The sequence below is a fragment of the Pocillopora damicornis genome, chromosome 14 (assembly GCF_964200805.1).
Source record: "Pocillopora damicornis chromosome 14, jaPocDami1.2, whole genome shotgun sequence".
Classification (NCBI taxonomy): domain Eukaryota; kingdom Metazoa; phylum Cnidaria; class Anthozoa; order Scleractinia; family Pocilloporidae; genus Pocillopora; species Pocillopora damicornis.
Genome location: NC_142683.1, coordinates 18,418,168 through 18,435,667, shown reverse-complemented (window position 1 = coordinate 18,435,667; position 17,500 = coordinate 18,418,168). Strand labels below are relative to the sequence as shown.

Genomic DNA, 17,500 nt, shown 5'->3' with positions numbered 1-17,500 from the left:
AGGCTTGGCCCAGACAAAAAACCATATTGTGCTTCAGAATATTTCATGGCGTATCTCCAAGTTGATCTGATTCTGATCCATACTGTGACGTACATAGCCACACAAGGAAGTTTAAAGGAATATAGCTGGGTGACGTCATATTACTTGGAGTACAGCGGAGACGGTCGGCAATGGAATGAATATAAAGAGGCTGATGGGAGTCGGAGAGTGAGAGAGATAGACTGGATCAATATCAGTATCTGGGCAACTGCCCACCTACCCCTCCCCTAACCCAACATTAACCCCTTACTTGTTATCAATAGACTATTGTTGGGTTAGGGAAGGGGTAGGTGGGCAGTTGCCCAGATACTGATATTGATCTGATATACTTTTTATTTTATTACGTTCACTGAATGAAAATTTCCCTCGAGACAGAAGTTAGCTCTCCTTAAAAGGGGATGTGTAAGCTCAATCACACAAGAACCTGTTTTATAGGTTTTAGCTTTTGTAAATTTGGCGGATTCTCCTTGATTTGCGAAAATACGTTACCAAGGAAAAAAATTAAGAAAATGGAATTACTTTCCTCCAGGATAATACCAGCCAAGCGAAAAGACAGAGTTTGGTTCGTCACGATCAAACCCTAAAACTGATAACTTTGTGTATTTTTTTTCACCTGTTTATTAGATTATATCCTGACATTGTTAGGAGAAATTACATATCAATCACATCTGGGGGTAAATTTGTTTAAGCGTCCACTTTTGGCTCTCTTATTTCCTTCTCTCTACAGGTATTTTTAGGAAACAGTGATGCTAATTCCATTGTGCGCCGTCGACTTCTGTATCCAATCGAAACCCGTTTCTTGCGTATAAGAATGTTGAGCGCTCACAGTAAGCAAAGTGATAAGAAAGGTTACTTGAAAATGGATGTGTATGGCTGTTCCAGAGGTAAGAATTCCTACATAGTTTGCCATGCAAAATCGCAGCCATTGATGAGGCAGCTATTTCCAACAACTTGATTAAAAAAAAAATGGAAATGTTTTTTTCGCAGAGGCTACGGATCCGAACAAGAAGAAACCTTTATTCGGGTTAATTGGACCAACAGAGCTCACTGCTTTTAACAGGACAGAAATCACCATAACAGGTGAGCAGAGGGTGGGATCTGTTACGTTAGTTTGAAGCTTGAAGAAACGGCAAGCAGAGATATCTATTGCCAACTGAATATCATAAGCTGCTTCTTCTGGCTGAGCAAGAACACCTCTCTCAGCTTTCAGTCTTTTTCATTCTTCTACTTTACCCGCAGAAACAAGAGCTCGCTTCATTTTAACGGGACAGAAGTTACCATAATTGCCAGAAATCATTGGCTAAAGGCGTGAAACGGGAAGCGCAGAGCATTACGCATGCTGATGACCCTACGCTACTAGCGCGCCCCGATTATGATGATAAATCTTCTAAGTAAGGGAAGGTGATTTTTTAGGCCAACACTATAGCGTTGATACAAAGGCACAATCGGCGTCCAGCTTTTTATCCTTGGGCCTCTGAATGTCAGACTACAATGCTTCTTTCTTGATGCTTTGATGTCTGTCAAACTCATTCCTTGTTATCTTTTAATTCCAGGGTATTACCAATACTGCTGGGAAAGAATCAAGAAAGTCGCTTTATCGCGCCAGCCTATTGTGATGCTATTTGGAGAATTGCGAAAACGTCACTCAATTTGAAACTCGTTTCTTGGCTCCGGAGGCTCCAGGAACTTATACGATTATGGTGAGCTATATTTTTTCCTAGTTAATAAATGTTAAATTTGCCAATGTTTTGATAAATTGATGAAAGAAACAAATTTATGTTTTAAAAATTAAACTTGCTCTTGACTGATGCCCTTATTGCTTATTAATCTCGTACCCAGATCCTACCGTGTCACTGAAATGTTTCAACTGCTTGGCCGTGGAAGGTCTGGGCACGAGACTAGTTGCTCACATCAGTTGTAGGTCATGGCTTAGTCGTAGGGAGTGAATACTGAATACTAAATGACATGGTCTAAAAATTTCCTCGACGTCTGTGTCCGAGTTTCTTTATTCTATGTGGGGAAGTAAAAATCTAAAGGATGCTGCAAATCCAACAGGAGATAAAGAAAGATTCAAACAGAAATTGATCATTTGTAGGCGTCACTATTGACGGAGTCTTAGCTCAAATAATTACAAAAAGATCGAGGGATTATTTTTTTTAAAATCTCAGATGGGAGAAAACGAGAGGAGTAATACAAGATGTAACGTATCTAAAATAAAAGACGTGGTTAATGTAGGCGCTGTTGAAGTGAAACAACAAGGTGTTAGACTTACTTTAGAAGTTGATTTGTGTATTTATATACCCTTTTTGCTCTGATATAAGTCCTTCTTTCTTCTTCTTTTTTTTTTCAATCATTCATAAGTACAGTCGGGCTCATTGAGATGCAACTCATAGCTTTCATTGTGTTGAAAAACATCTTAACAGGTTTCCCAGTCCGCTTTGCGTTTTTCACGTAGCCTGCAGTGCAGGCGTTTCATTAGGGCTAGCAAACGCTACAAGCGCGCGATCTTTTGTGCGACCAGCCATGTTTGGTTTAGAGTCAGAGTGGACGATGGAGGGGAGAGGGAAAAGGCCCCACCCCTTCCGTCACCTTACTTCTGCACATCGTTCACTACCTTGGTACAAATTTCTTCCTCTCCTCAGCAGTCGTAAAATCAAATTTGGCAGCTCTAATTTCACTAAGGAAATACTTAACACTCGCTCGCCCGGCGAGTGGCAAAATACGCCTGTTCTGCAGACTGTTTTTCTTGCGATCCCGTTACTCGTGGATATTTTATCGTTCATCGAGCAAGAAACGACGGCAAAATAATTTTCAAGTTCTTAACCGTAGAGGATGAAAGGTGGTGTATTCATGGCCATAAAAAAATTACCCTGTGGTTGCAGTGTATTCGCCTAATATTCTTGTTAGGGCAATTTTTAAAGTTTCTGCTTTTATTACTCTCGGCTTCTTTTTGCTTTTAAAACAAATGGAACGAACAAAACATGCCTATCGTTCCAAAACCTGTCTTAGTTAGAGCAGTCTTCAACTGAGTATCAAAGGTGATCCTTGATTGCATTGATTTGCTATATTTCGCTCTGTGATTGGCCCAGAAAACTCACGCTACTCTCTCAACCAATCAGATGCGAAACTAAAACCAATTCCAACATGGTCACTTGCGTTTTCCCGCGCTTAAAGCAGTTTGAGTTCTCACTGGTTAATAATACGTCGTCGTATGATATTCAGTTAAAATGTTCTGTGAAGACCTTGTACTAGATAATGAATGTAGACGTGTTTCTTCTATTTCTTTTTTCTAAAGTGAAATTTCCAAAGAACTGTCTGGAAGTGCAAAAGTGGAAAGGATCTCATATTTTAGGAATTTTCAAAATAAATCCTGTTGGGAAGGACGCCTTTGACGTATACTGTGATGGAGAGTGGGCAGTTATTCAGAGGCGAATGGACGGATCTATAAATTTCAATCGTGATTGGGTAGCATACAAAGACGGGTTTGGTAATCTCTCTGGAGAATTTTGGCTCGGGAACGAACACCTTCATCTTCTTACCAAAACTCCTTCAATCCTTCATGTGGAGATGGAGAGCTTCTCGGGGAAAAAAGCGTATGCCTTGTACAACTTATTCCAGATCGGTTCATCGGCGGAAAAGTATCGGCTTAAAGTTGATAATTACTTAGGTACAGCCGGCGATGCTCTGCAGTCCTTAAACGGGGCAGTCTTTTCTACAATTTACACCGGTTTCGATACCAAACTACAGCAAAGTTGCGCGAACGTTTTAACCTCAGCCTGGTGGTATCAAAAATGCGATACACTTGAAAAGACCTCCGTGGATTTGAATGGCGTCTATCCGGCGCGTATATTGTGGTATGAATGGTCGCAAAGTAATACTATAAAATCTGTGACCATGAAAATCAAACCTAAGCAAGGTATATAATTTTTTTTAAAACAAATTAACAAATAAATTGCGTGTTACCGTGAGACTGTTCAGTAGTAGATCACAGTGGTAACAAAAAAAGTGGCAAAGATAAAAGACAAAATTTTTCAGTAATAGATCACAGTAGTAACAAAAACGTGGCACACGAGGCACAGCTAAGAGTGTCACTGTTCTGTCTTTGAAGATTTTCATGATAAAATATTAATATTAGCAACTTCACAGGAGACAGGTTAACCCATTAAGGTTAAACTTTCTCCCTTTTAAAAGATTTAAATACTTATCAAACACTTCCTATGACTCGCCTCTACATATCAGATGTTATGTGCAGCGAAGAATCATGTTATGCATTGTCTCAAGTATCCAAGAAATGGCACGACTTCGTCAGAAGCTGTCCGATGGGAACCACACCCGTTAAGATTACCAGCCAATACGAACAGGATGTTGTGGCGGGATTTTCTTCAAATCCATGGATAGGTAAGGCACAGTGCACTTATGTGTAAGTAGAGTTTAAAATGATTATCAAACCTCAGTGATATCACTAGAGTCCGGGGCTTTTCAGGTCAGGCGGAGGGATCTGTCGTCAGTTATAGTTGCCAGAATATCACAAAGGTAAGCTCACATGGCTGTTGTTTGAAGAGGACAAACTTAAATATTTGGTAAAACAGAAAAATATGCCAGGAGGAATTATAAAACTAGAAGACTCAAGGATGGCTAAGTATGGACAAAATCAAAACAGATTGTAAAAGATCAAATTGCGATATTTGTGCAAAATCTTTCACTGCAGCCAAACCAGGAGTGATGTTGTTCGTTATTTTCTTTTGTTTTAGGCCTGTTTAGGCAAGGAAACAAGTTTTACTGGAGCGACGGAGAGGAAGCAACAGAATATTTCTTCTTCGACTCAGGGAAAGGCCTTTCGAGTTTACATGACTGTTTCCAGCTGGGTGGTAATGAGACACGTTGGGTGGCTATAAACTGCAGTTCCGAAGAATTCTTCATATGTGAAAAAGGTGAACTACACAAAAACAGATGTAATTTCTCTACAGGAATGTTCAAAAAAGCGAAGAGATGAAAAAGGTTTAAACGGGTTTGTAATGCTTTTTAGCCAGTGATAACAGGCACCATCGATGATTGACCTGTATCATATCCAATAGCTAATAGACTGACAGACCGATTAGATCGAGTTTTTACCCTTTACACCCTAAAATCAGTATGCATATTCTCCATACTGTTCTCTAAACATTTCCTAAGATGCTGACATAGAGAATTTGTCTAACAATCCAGAGCTTCTTTGGTCGGTGATCAGTTCCTTTATTCTCCTCACCTTACTGTTTGATTCAGAGGTGATATGGTAAAGAGAATTTATATGCCAGTCACTCTTAGGGGTTATAAGGTTAATACCCTGCCTGAATGGAGAGTGATAGAATGGTGTTTTTAAGAACGGCCTGGCAAGTGAAGGAATGGATCACTGGAAAACAAATTCATTAACCCACTTCTAATCTCAGATTGCCCTCAAATGGTGAAGCCTTTCATCCTTACAATTCCTACCATCGGCACGAGTATCGTCCATACTGTTCTCTATACATTTACTATGACACGGGCAAGGAGAATTTGTTTCACGATCAATCTTTTTTCTTATTGACCATTCCCTATGTTCTCATTACCATAATGTTTGATTCAGCGGTGATACCTTAAGGAGATATGCGGGGGTAATCACTCTTAGGTTAGGTGAAGGTTATGGGATGGCCCGTCATTTCTCACGGTGAACAGGCCATACTCCCTAAGAGGGTTTTTCAGTGGAAACGAACAGCAGTTGTGAATCACGAGTCGAAGGCGAGAATTTGTAAAAGTCCATCTTGTCTTTGTTCATGTGCAATTGCTCTCTTGAAATGTGAAATTTAGGGGATAGTTTGCTATATCTTTTGTTCTGATACTTCATCGAAAGATCTGTTGCGGAACTATACTCAATTTACCAATCAATCTATACTCAATTTACCAATCGCTCTACAGAGAACTCACTGACACTAATGGAGCTTAATATTGGTGAATCAAGTTCCCTTGCCAGTGTTTCATTGGTTTACGACCAAAGTGAATATTCCATAAGACTGAAATGGAAAAGCAACAAGACACGTTACCTACGCCTCAACAGAACATCATCGTTCAATCAATGGACCCGGTTAGCATTTTCAATCAATCAAACGAGAGGTGTGCTGACATACAGCGAAAACGGAGTTATCGTCGCGGAGATGTCAATTGAGAGAGAGCCTGGGGGTATCTCATGGAGAAGTGTGGCAATAGGACGGTCCCACAGCTTAGCGAAGACTCGATTCTTAAAGTCCTTTGCCACAAGGAAGCTTACGATTGAGAGATTTGATGATGACGCACTTCTATTTTACAGTGTTCACAAGAACACAGAGAATGGTAATAAACATGTCTCATTAGACGTTTTGTTGTGAAGTATCGCTGAGTATTTTAACAAGTTGAGCCGTATTTTGACGAGCCCTGAGGGCGAGTCAAAACACAAACCTCTCTGGGTACATTCTATTTAGTTTAGCCTCCAAGAAGCAGAGAAGATGACTGAAAATACAATACGATGTCTTATTTCGCTCTTCATTCATCTGTGATGCGACCATGTGGTGACAAAAAAAATGAAAATCTAAAAGAAAGACAGAAAGTTTTTATTCTCTTTGTCTTGTTTCTTGAATTTCGCAGAGTCTAGAGCAATATTTGGTATTGATGAATGTAAATACGAGAAACTTAACATCTTGGATCTTCGACACAGCAGTAAAGGATGCCAAATTGACAGTTATCCCAGCGCGTGTAGTGACAAAATTGGTTCGAAACGTGAGTGAATACAGGTGTAGGAATACAGTACTCTGCAATATGCCAATATATGCTGAAGAATAAGACGCATCATCTTATGTTCTTTAGGTAATTCAGTAAAGGTATCAATTCCAGGTGCGGATATTGGGGAGGGGCGCAGGAGGTACTAACCCCCCTGCCCCTCCCTCCCCTCTGAAATGACCTGCGCCTTTCTAATACGGTAACTTCACAGTTACCGTATTTCCTCGAATAAGCGCCTGAGGCTTATTTAAAATTTCAGCTGAAAGGAGGGGCACTTACTAGAAGGAGCTTAATCGAGGGGGAGGAGGGGGTGGTGAACAAAAAAGTTATGAAAAAAGTGGTGATAGAAACAGTTTTTCCTTGCATCCCTACTATTTGAGAAATTGCATATTCGAAGGGGCGATTGTTTGAAATTATGACCGAGGGGGGGGGGGGGGCGTCTATGCAGATGTTTCAAGTACATGGTGGTCGTTGCTGATGAAGACCGGGATTGGCTTCGCTCTTTCTTGTCGAAACCAAACTCTTTGGATGCTCTGGCCTTGCCGTTGTCTCTTTCAAATATATTTATAAGCTCATCTCTTTTGATTGATCACGATCTTTCTTGAACTGTACAGGATTGATTGTGCACATTTTTTACATAATTTATTGGTTTTTTTCTGTTTGCAGAAACATTGTCTTCATTCAGAGGAAGAACGTCCATAAGGATACAGTGATATGTACGGGTGCCTTCATCTTCGGTGCCAATCGCACCTTTCACTCCTGCACGTGTTTGTCAAAGATTCCACCGACAATGAAAGGCTTATTTTCGTGGGGTATGCTGTGGGTCATAAATGGATTTACTTCCAAGTAAGACTTGGAAGTTTTACAAGCGGTCCTTATCAGGTACATATAAACTTTGCTGTTTGATTTTCTACAATGCTTCAGAATAAGAAGATTCCAGTTGATTTTATATGAAGCTTCTAGAAAGCAAGAATACTGGTAAAATGGGAAACATGTCTACTACTGAAGCTAATTGGAGGAGAGAAGCATGATCCGCGGGAGGGCATGGGGCGAAAGCAAGCTGAAAGAGCGATAAAGAACGGAAAAGAAAAAAAGAAGCCTGCTGAAAAGCCTCGACTTCGAGTGCTAGAGCCAGTTTTTTTCAATCGGCCCCCTCCAAGATTGTTCATAAAGAGAGCTTCGAAGGTGTTTCCAAAACATTTTTAACATCATAAATTACCTGCGTTAATTTATTCACAGTTAGCATGAAAAGAAAATAATTAAACGATACGCCTCTACCGTTCACATTTCATTACAGATACGAATATTCGTTAGAATGATTGCTTTGTGGCTGGACTTTGAAAATTTGATGTTAACGACTGGCAACTGTCAATCACAAGCGCCATTACAGGGTATGTAATGTTTCATCATTAAGGTCAGTAGAATACAATTTTCATAAAATACCACAATTCAACACATGCCTCGGTCCTAGCGCCCCAACCGAGTGGTTACGGCGCCGGTCTTGTAATTTGGTGGTCCCGGATTCAAGCCTTCCACCCTGCTACGCACTGGACTTGTTCCCAATTGCCCCGAATTTAACTCCTTGGCTGCGTTTTTACTTAGCTAACAGGTCTGTTTCTTGTCAGTTGGGATTTTCAAAAACTATGTTTATTCATTCACTCATTTATTCATTTATTTATTTGTTCCTGTAGACCCTAAAAACCCCGATTAAGGAGTGGGCGGACAAACACGCATACATACATACACTAGGATCTCAGTGGGTTTAGCCGTTAGCTATAAAACGGACAAAAAAGTTAGCTGTTAGGCGTAAAAATTGAGAAATTTTGACCGACAGTCGTAAAAAAATTGACCATCAAAAATTTCTGGTGACAACAGTTGAATGATTTACGGGATGACTGTTAGCCGTAAAATGGCCAAAGTTTTAACCGTTAGCTGTAAAAGCCATCACCCCATTGAGATCCTTATGCACACATGCATAAATACTTACTTACCAGGATGATGTTTTCAATTGTCACAAGCATCCTTGATCCACTGAATTATTTAATCGAATCTCCAAGGTGGGTCATTGATGTTCACGTCCAATGATGTGGTTATCAAAATTCTTTCCGGCACGGTAAAGCTCAGAGACAAAGTAGCAGGTAATGTGAGGAAACTCCACAGTAGTGTGGAAATCAGGCGTTCAGTTAGTAATACGAAGAGATGTAGTAAACGGCGCAATAGTAGCGGCAGAGCCAAAACGCAGGAGGTCTGGGTCGGGTCGTTGTTCATTACGCTACCCAACCCAAACCTCTCTCACCTTTTCACTCCTCCGCTACTATTGCGCAGGTCACTACCGTGCTTCATTTTACCAACGGAACGCCCGGAACACGCTAGTGGAAATGTCTTTCCATCACCAAAATCAAAATAATTTTTCCCCGTGTGTTTCTTAATGCTGTAGGATTTGAAAACTCATTTGTGCACGCATTTCCAAGGGCTGCAGACTACATGTACGAATTTTCTCTAAAGCACTGGCACAGTTGGGCACCTTGTTACAATGCATCAGCTGACGGCTGGGAACCAGAAGTGTTTCACGCAAAGTGCGATCATAAACCTCTCACAGTTGTCTTAGCAAGAGCTAACTCATGGTGGATATTCGGTGGCATCAGCTCAAGTCCATGGAATGCTCGTGAGAATAATTAGCTTTTGGTGAAATTTTATCTTGGGCTGTGTGGATTTCCACAGGGCGCTATGTGCTAGGATTTCCCTTAGTTGTTTAGATCTCCTGTGAATAGTATAGATATATTTCGATAACCTCGCTACCCTCCTCAAAACGTTTCTTACATTCTCGTACAAACACATTTCAAATACAGTGTACTTTGGATTTCCACAAAGAGGAAAAATTGAAAAGCGCAAGTTACACAAAGCTTCGTCAGACAGCATCCATTAAAAAAAGGTAATCCAGGATTGCATTAGCTTAGCTTTACTCCGTTCTTTGAATGGTCCACAAAACGTGCGCTACTCTCTTAACTAGTCGGGCAAAACTAAATCAATCACGACTTGGTCGCTCGCGTTTCTCGCGTTCTAGGCAGTTTGGCAGTTTTTACTTTGAGTTCTAATTAGCCTCTTAGGGGTATTTTCCTTTCATCTGATTGCTTATTGTGATAAGTTTGGCTTTGGTTTTACAATACTCAAGCGAAAAGCGCTTAAATAGGCTAATTGTATATATATATCATTTCAGTTTCCAACATGTCGACGATGAGTACTGGTTCAGTGCTGTTTACCCTGAGGAATTCCCACGGTTCTGATTCTCCTTACAGAATTTCTTCCCCAAAAAAGGCCATTATCTACAATAATATGAATTACGGACCGACTTTCGATGTCGATCTTTTGCTCATTGGAAAGAATGGTACAAGCTCTCTCGGGAAAACTTACGATGCACCAGGATACGTACGAGACATGGGACACAAGAACACGTATTTGGCGGGAAGTTCTGAGTTTGTTTTGTCCGAACTTGAAGTTTATTATTCTGGTATATGTTCTTCATTTCTTCCTTAATTTGAATTATGATTATTGGATTAATCATAAAAATGGCAATTTCCTCAATTGTGATTGGTTTAAAAAACTCCTATTTTCCGCTAATTTGCTTGCCAAGTTATCGGACAGTTTGTTATTGGACAATTCAATAAGCCAATCACATTCACAGTTGTAGTTGAAATCAACCAACCAAAACCTTGGTTCAAATCATCATGGAAACAATGTAAAGATCTATTTTGTCACGTTTTTAATGCAAATTTCCCCTTTCTTTCATAACTTAGCCATTCTTCTTTTCTCGGAAATTGTAATTTTTATAATTAATTGGTAATTAGACTTCGCGTTGTCCAATTCGGTCTGCAATCATACTTGTGAAAAACAAATAGGACTCCCGCGGATTTTGTTGTCACTCGTACGATTAGAGACCGAATTGGACTCCACTCAGTCCTACTATCATTACTGGTCAAAACTATAACAAAATCTCGCACGTGATTGGTTATCATCCGCCCGTCAAGATTGGAATTGGATAGGGTGCGTCATGTGTGCGCCCTGTTGCCGCGCATTTCGCCGAATTAACTGTTGTTTTTTATGAAAACGTATAATTGATGGCTAGTTTATTCATCAAATTTTGTCATAGTTTTGATCAATTGCTTACAGGACCTCGTATTTTCCAATTCTATTCATGCTCTTAATTTAACAAATCGGACTCCCAATTTGCGATCATTCGATTTTTTCATTCTCTTTTGTGATTACAGACTGACTTGGACGACAAGAAGTCCTGTTACTATTTCTTACGATAGAATCATTTTAAAACAATGTGTATAACTACCAAAAGAATCGAGTTTCAAAATTTGGCTTTAAATGTTTCATGAAGATAGTAGCTTAGATGTGGGATGCGATGAACTCATGTCAATTTGGCCTGGAACGAGTCAACATGAGTGTGTGAGGATGAAATACAACGTTTTTAATGACCTGGTTTAATTGCAGAGAGCCATATTTTCTCAAAAGTGGAGACATGTTTCGCTGGAAATGTTTTATTGGCTGAGGGGGATCAAATAACCTGTCATTTTGGAGGCTCAAAGTACGTAAAGCAAGTCTACCTGGAAACCAACTGTGATACCGGAAAGAAGGCATCATTTCAGATTTCTTTCAACGATCGTGCCAAGTCAGTAGTGTAGGTTGAAATCTTTCTCGTTAACATTTCGCTTGTATCCATCAAAGTTTATCCCTGCTGCAGATTGACACTAATTATCTTATTTCCTCGAATAAGCGCCCGAGCACTTATTTAAAGTTTAGCGAAAAGTAGGGGCGCTTATCGGAAAAAGATACTTAATCAAGGGGGAAGCTAATTATTTTCCTGTACTGATTTCTCCTAAGTTGAAGCTAAGAAGTCATAAACAAAGTGGCAATAGAGACAAGTTTCCCTTGCTTTCCTGCTATTTAAAAAAGTAAGGGAGCAGGGGGGGGGGGCACTTATTCAAGGGTACTTGTTTGACATTATGGCTGAGAGGGTTGGCGCTTAATCGGGAGAAGGCTTATTAGGGCGTGGGCGCTTATTCGAGGAAATACGGTAATCTCTTTTTGTGGCACAACTCCACTGACGACCTGGAACAAGTACAGCCATTCTATTGTGGAGGCCTATCCCACGGTCTACGACATCATGTACAGTAGCGGATGCAGAGGTGAGGGTCCCGAGACCCACACCTCCCCTTAATAGACCTGTGGGTATTTTTAATCCATACCTGATACCAAACTTCTACCAAAATTGTATGTTTGGCGAATCAAAGTTTAGAACCCTCTTCCCCCGCTCTCCCCTCATCCATCCTCCTTCCCCCCTCCTCCATCCTCTCCCCCCCTCCGTCTCCCCCCCCCCCTCCATCAAAAGTTCCTAATTCCGCCCCTTGTCAATTTTTTTTTAAAAGATGAATTAAGGATTTTCCACCCTTCTGGAATGAATATGACAGAGAGGAGTTTTCATTGTAAATCTTGTCCGATCATTAGATATGTCCGAGATGCGGCATGTGGGATAGTGCTTGAAAGACACAACAACAAAGGATTAGCTGATGGAGCCACGGAAATGACTTTAACACCGCTCATGTACCACAGTGATAAAAATGAAACTTCTGTTCAAGCAATGGGATGGATCGGGGAAAGAGGTAGAGTCAGCTCCAGGTTCTTCGTTTTAATCCTATCGTACTTTTCGTTTTGTCCTGGTTTTTTTATTCTTTTCCTAATTTTTGTTCTGTAGCTTCTCTTTATTGCGCTTGTTCTCCCTGTAAATTTTCTGTTGGTTTTTGTCGTTGTATTTGTTCTTGTTAGGGAGTTTGGGACGTCACTGCAGCGACGCCTGGGAAAACGTTGACGAAAAAACGAACTTTCTTTTCCACTAAGAATTTCGCCAGTTCCTCGGTAAATTTACGCTTTCTGATGATGCGCGTTATCTCTTCGGCACAACATGTGAATCATTGTAGTTTTGAACTCAAATTAAAAACATGACTAAAATTTTGTCGAGGTTTCCTTTCAGCGAGGGGACTTCAAAGTTGGTGACTTCAGGTTGTTGTTGTGCATGAGAAGACTGAAAAATAACCAAGTTTTAAAACGCTCGTGCCGCGCTATTGTTCTGCGCAGTAAATTTTATGTCTCGCCTCGTTCTTCTTGCAGTCCTTGTTGTTGTTGCATCGTCTTTGATGTTTTATTTTGTTGTGTTTGTCTCTGTTTTTCTTCTTCTTCTCCGTCCTCTCCCCAAAGATGACGAATTTCAGCCAATTTACGATCCATATGGTTGGTTTTGGGTTGGATTTTTTATATTAATAGGGAGTTTTAGAAAACCAAGACGGCAACGGCAACGGGAACATCACTAAACAAAAGGCTTAATGAGCATAACAATAGCTGTGCACGTGCGTTATAAATCTTTGTAAATTTTTTTGCGTCCTCTGCAAAACAACAACGTGAATGTCCAGATGTTGTCTGGAGAACGTGAACGACGACGGCTAATTTTGTAAATTTTTGTTTCTAATAATTTAAAGCTGTGTTACATGTTCAGTTTCGAGATGAGAAACAAGCTAAATGACTTTAGAATATCGCGAAACTCGTAGGTAAAATGTAAGTTCAATTTTTAACAGACGTTGTCCACGGCGTCGCCGTCGTCGCTTCTTAAACCCGAACATCTATTGTGAATCCATTCGTCTTTTCAAACAACAGATTGTGCTAAGATGACCTCTCTTTTTTTCTCAATACCAGATATTATGGAACCTTTATTTCAGTCCTTGAACTTATACTGGTCAATGGAAAATGTGACGCAAACAGCCAATCTTACAAGAAACGGAACCAACCACACTGACCTCATTGACTCCAATACTAATGTTGTGTCACAACCTGTCAAGTCTTCTGAAGGAAAGTTGCACTTTGGGATTATTAATGAATCTTGTATTATAAACTTAAGACATGCGACATGCCCTGGGGGTATTACGATGTCTTTTTGGCTGAGATTATTTAAGACCAGACCAACAGAACCTGTGAAGATTTTGGGATTCGGCCAGCCGCATGAAAATAAAAGTGGTTTTCTGGTTATGGAAAGAGAAGATGACCTTGTCATTCGAATGATCACTTACAAATACCGTTGCGAAATAGAACTAGATGTGGTCGATGGTGCTTGGACACATATAACTTTCTCGTTTCGTATTCCTCGTCTCCTGAAGGGTTACCGCAATGGTGAACAAAATGTAAGCAATAATGTATGCGTTGTCGTGCCCAATGCTATCGAGTTTGATCAGCCATTAACAAGCGGAGCAGCCAAGGCTACTTTAGACGAAGTAATGATCTGGTTTCACCAGCTCCAGAGAGATGAAATCTTTGGCTTGGTTGTAAACAAGATAGGTACGAACGACTGTTAAGTAACTTGTTACTTCCAGTTTTTACAGTGAATAGATACACCTAAAACCGGTTGAATAAGTTTATACGATCACACGCACAATATTTCCAAGACCCCGTGCCTTACTTAACAAGACAATTTGGTTTTATTGACTGAGCTGATAATGTAAATTGATTACCGTAAAGCTGAAGTTTCCAGCGTTAGCCCTCAGGCAGGGCTTTGACGATGGGGCAAACCTATAAACGTCAGTTTTAGAAACCCTTTACGTTGATCAAGTTACATTTCCAACTCAATTAACAAAACCAAATTTATCTTGTTTTTCCCCTCCCTTCCCCCCCCCCCCCTCCACCACAGTTTCTTTACAAACTTACCCCCCAAACTCAGTTGCGCTCTCAGTGGCAAATTGAATTCTAGGTGTTATAACTGACTAACGTATGTCTTAACACGACCTGCAGAACTTATTCTTTAAGAGAAAGGAATCTTAAATTTCAGAGACCAGAGCCATCAATTTGAGGAACCAACTGAAAGCCGCCTTCTCTCACCAGAATCTTCTTTTTTATTATAATATTATTTTAATTTTATGATTATTTCTATCAAGGAAAGCCATCTCGGTTTTGGATAAATGTGGAATTCAAGTTTCCAGGCAAGAATTGGAGCGAGTTCATTAAGTCAAAGGATGCAGAGAATCGAGACATCGAGAAACAGGTGTGATTTTCAAGGACTACGGGAGCAAATAGCTTCGCGTTTAGCGTCTCCAATTAGCTTATTCTTTTATTTTTTCTTCTTCAGGTCGGAAAAATGTTTGAAAATGATCCGAAATACGGCTTTTCCTCCGTTTATTCCGCAAGGTACAGTACGTAAAGTTTTTTTTCCAGATATATTCGGCATGAATAGAAAATGAAATAGTATTGATAACACTTCAGTGCCATTGTTGTTTTTCAACAAACCTAAAGTGAAAATATCACAGTTTTGTGCTTGCTCAGCTAAACTGTCATTTTACGTGTTTTGAAGGACCAGCTGTACCATTCTCTTAAGTTTACTCGTAACGTCATGATGTTGAATACCTAAAAAAACATCATAAAGGCTTGCTTATCATAAGTTTCACCTTTAAAGAATTCTGGATGGAAGATGATGATAGCATTGATGTCTATGCTCTTAGCTGCGAGTGATGCACATTTCGAATACTGGGGAATATTTAAAAAGTTTCGTTTTTTACAGGTCCGGAAGTGTCATTGTCAATGTCAACATGTCGTTCTACTCTGTTGGAACTGACAACGTCATTAACCTTATTGAAGCCTTATCTCCAAACTCCTCATTATTTCGAGAAGATTTCGAAGTGACTTCTGTTGAATCGCTACACAGTAAGATTACTGTCATTTGCTACATTTATCACATTCGTTCTTAATTAAGAGAGCATTGTAAGGGAGCCGTCATTATGTATCGTTGGGGGGTGGAAGGATTTTGAATAGGGTCACATGGTTTTCAGGTGGAACGGAAAGGGAATCAGTGTTCGCTAACAGAATATATAGGAGGGACCATAGGAAATTAAATTCCCATAAGGGATAATTAAAATAGTACAGAGCCTTATGAGGGGGGGGGGGGGTGTTATGATACGATCAAAATCCTCCGATTCCCCTCCTCCTATATATTATTCGACAGGTGATAATATTCCCCGATCGCTAAACTTACTGAAGATCTCCCACCCAAGCTCACCCGAAAAAATAAATAAATTTTCTAATCTTTTTTCTTCATAGTACCAACTAGGGCTCCCACAAACGTAACTGCTACTTCTTGTGAATCGGATTCTCTTTGTCTCCTGGTTTCGTGGACAAGTCTGCCAGAGTCTTATGTGGACAGTTTGAATGGAGTTTTCCAGGGATACGCGATACTGTATTGTGAAGAAGGCGAACCATTTGCTGAACAGTACGTACCGCCTCAGAATAAAGAAAGATACGAAGCTGAGATAAAGAACCTCAAGGGGGTCACTAAATATATTATTCGAGTATCGGTGGTTACCTTGTCTTGTGCGGGCCTTCCAAGTTCCCCTATCACTGCCTTTAGTGGGGAGAGCGGTAAGTAATGAAATGGCTCATTTCTCTATATGAAGATAGGCTCATAGCGAGGGTGTTGTAACTTTCATTAACGTTTTTAATATTTTTTCCACGCGTTTCTATTGGTGCATTTGAAAAATTCGTATCAGAAGTTGACGCGGGCGAAAATAATGAGGTTAAATTTTGATTTTGAAGTTTTGGTTTGTGTGCGTATGTGTTTTTTTTACGGATGAGGCGTACTTTAATAGAACATTTCAGATGGGAAGAATCAGCTGAAAAGGGGGTGAGGGGGGGGGGTGCAGGAGTGTGCATTCCCCTACCTCCCTGATTACGAAAACCAGCGGTTTTCCAATATGACAAGCATTTTGCGTCATTCCTCAGCGGTGCACCCCCCCCCCCCCCGAGAAAAATCCTTGTTAGTGTACCTGAGCAACTGCGCACTTACTGCTCCCCTAAACCAACAATAGTCAACTGATAACAGGTTAGGGTAATTTTGAGTCAGGAGAGAGAGGTTGGTGCGTCATTGCTCAGATATTCAAACCTTTGAATAAACCTTTGATATTAAAACCTTTGATTTTTAGCTCCCAGTGCTCCTCCATCCAACCTCAGAGTGACAGACCTAAACTCCACCTACTGCGAAGTCACATGGGACCCAATCCCTTCGGAGCATATTAATGTAGCCACGCTTCTTGGTTATGAGGTATTCTGGGAAAAGGGCACTAACTCTACGATCAATGTGACCAGGACAGCCCAAACAACAGTTTGGTTGACAGATTTGGAAGAAGACACCGAGTACAGTGTCACCATCAGCGCTTTTAATCGAATTGGCAGTGGACCAAACAGCTCGTTGTTTACTTTCAGAACAGACAAAGGTCCCAGAGCTCCTAGTGCTCCTCCAACGAACCTCAGAGTCACCAACTTAAGTTCCACTTACTCCGAAGTAACATGGGACCCAATCCCTTCGCAGCATATAAACGCGGCCACATTACTTGGTTATGAGGTATTCTGGTTAAAAGTCCTTAACTCTACAGCCAATGTGACCAGGACAGCACAAACAGCAGTTTGGTTGACAGATTTGGAAGAAGACACCGAGTACAATGTCACCATCAGTGCTTTTAATCGAATTGGCAGTGGACCAAACAGCTCGTTGTTTACTTTCAGGACAGACAAAGGTCCCAAAGCTCCTAGTGCTCCTCCAACGAACCTCAGAGTCACCAACCTGGGTTCTACTTTCTCTGAAGTCACATGGGACCCAATCCCTTCG

At 40.5% G+C, this 17,500-nt stretch overlaps 2 protein-coding genes across 4 annotated transcripts in view; both read left to right on the top strand.

The window, feature by feature from the left end:
- LOC113673914 (uncharacterized) overlaps positions 1–2,313 on the top strand; it is a 12,029-nt gene extending 9,716 nt beyond the window's left edge. Inside the window, exons 8-12 of the mRNA XM_089194722.1 lie at positions 1–207; positions 767–923; positions 1,027–1,119; positions 1,593–1,739; positions 1,879–2,313. The exon at positions 1–207 is cut by the window's left edge and continues 68 nt beyond it. Coding sequence (XP_089050848.1) covers positions 1–207; positions 767–923; positions 1,027–1,119; positions 1,593–1,693 — 558 coding nt within the window. The 3' untranslated portion in view covers positions 1,694–1,739; positions 1,879–2,313. The remainder of the gene's footprint in view (positions 208–766; positions 924–1,026; positions 1,120–1,592; positions 1,740–1,878) is intronic.
- A 5,165-nt stretch (positions 2,314–7,478) lies between these two features.
- LOC113673917 (uncharacterized) overlaps positions 7,479–17,500 on the top strand; it is a 22,874-nt gene continuing 12,852 nt past the window's right edge. For 2 of the 3 annotated variants that reach the window (XM_089194716.1, XM_089194715.1), the window contains exons 1-12: positions 7,479–7,686; positions 8,102–8,195; positions 9,242–9,469; positions 10,022–10,312; positions 11,302–11,488; positions 12,316–12,470; positions 13,555–14,190; positions 14,784–14,890; positions 14,975–15,033; positions 15,404–15,546; positions 15,940–16,257; positions 16,818–17,500. The exon at positions 16,818–17,500 is cut by the window's right edge and continues 508 nt beyond it. In XM_089194716.1, coding sequence (XP_089050842.1) covers positions 7,519–7,686; positions 8,102–8,195; positions 9,242–9,469; positions 10,022–10,312; positions 11,302–11,488; positions 12,316–12,470; positions 13,555–14,190; positions 14,784–14,890; positions 14,975–15,033; positions 15,404–15,546; positions 15,940–16,257; positions 16,818–17,500 — 3,069 coding nt within the window. In that variant the 5' untranslated portion in view covers positions 7,479–7,518. Of the gene's footprint in view, positions 7,687–8,101; positions 8,196–9,241; positions 9,470–9,653; positions 9,737–10,021; positions 10,313–11,301; positions 11,489–12,315; positions 12,471–13,554; positions 14,191–14,783; positions 14,891–14,974; positions 15,034–15,403; positions 15,547–15,939; positions 16,258–16,817 lie in introns of those variants that run through there. The other variant, XM_089194717.1, reaches the window with a different exon arrangement.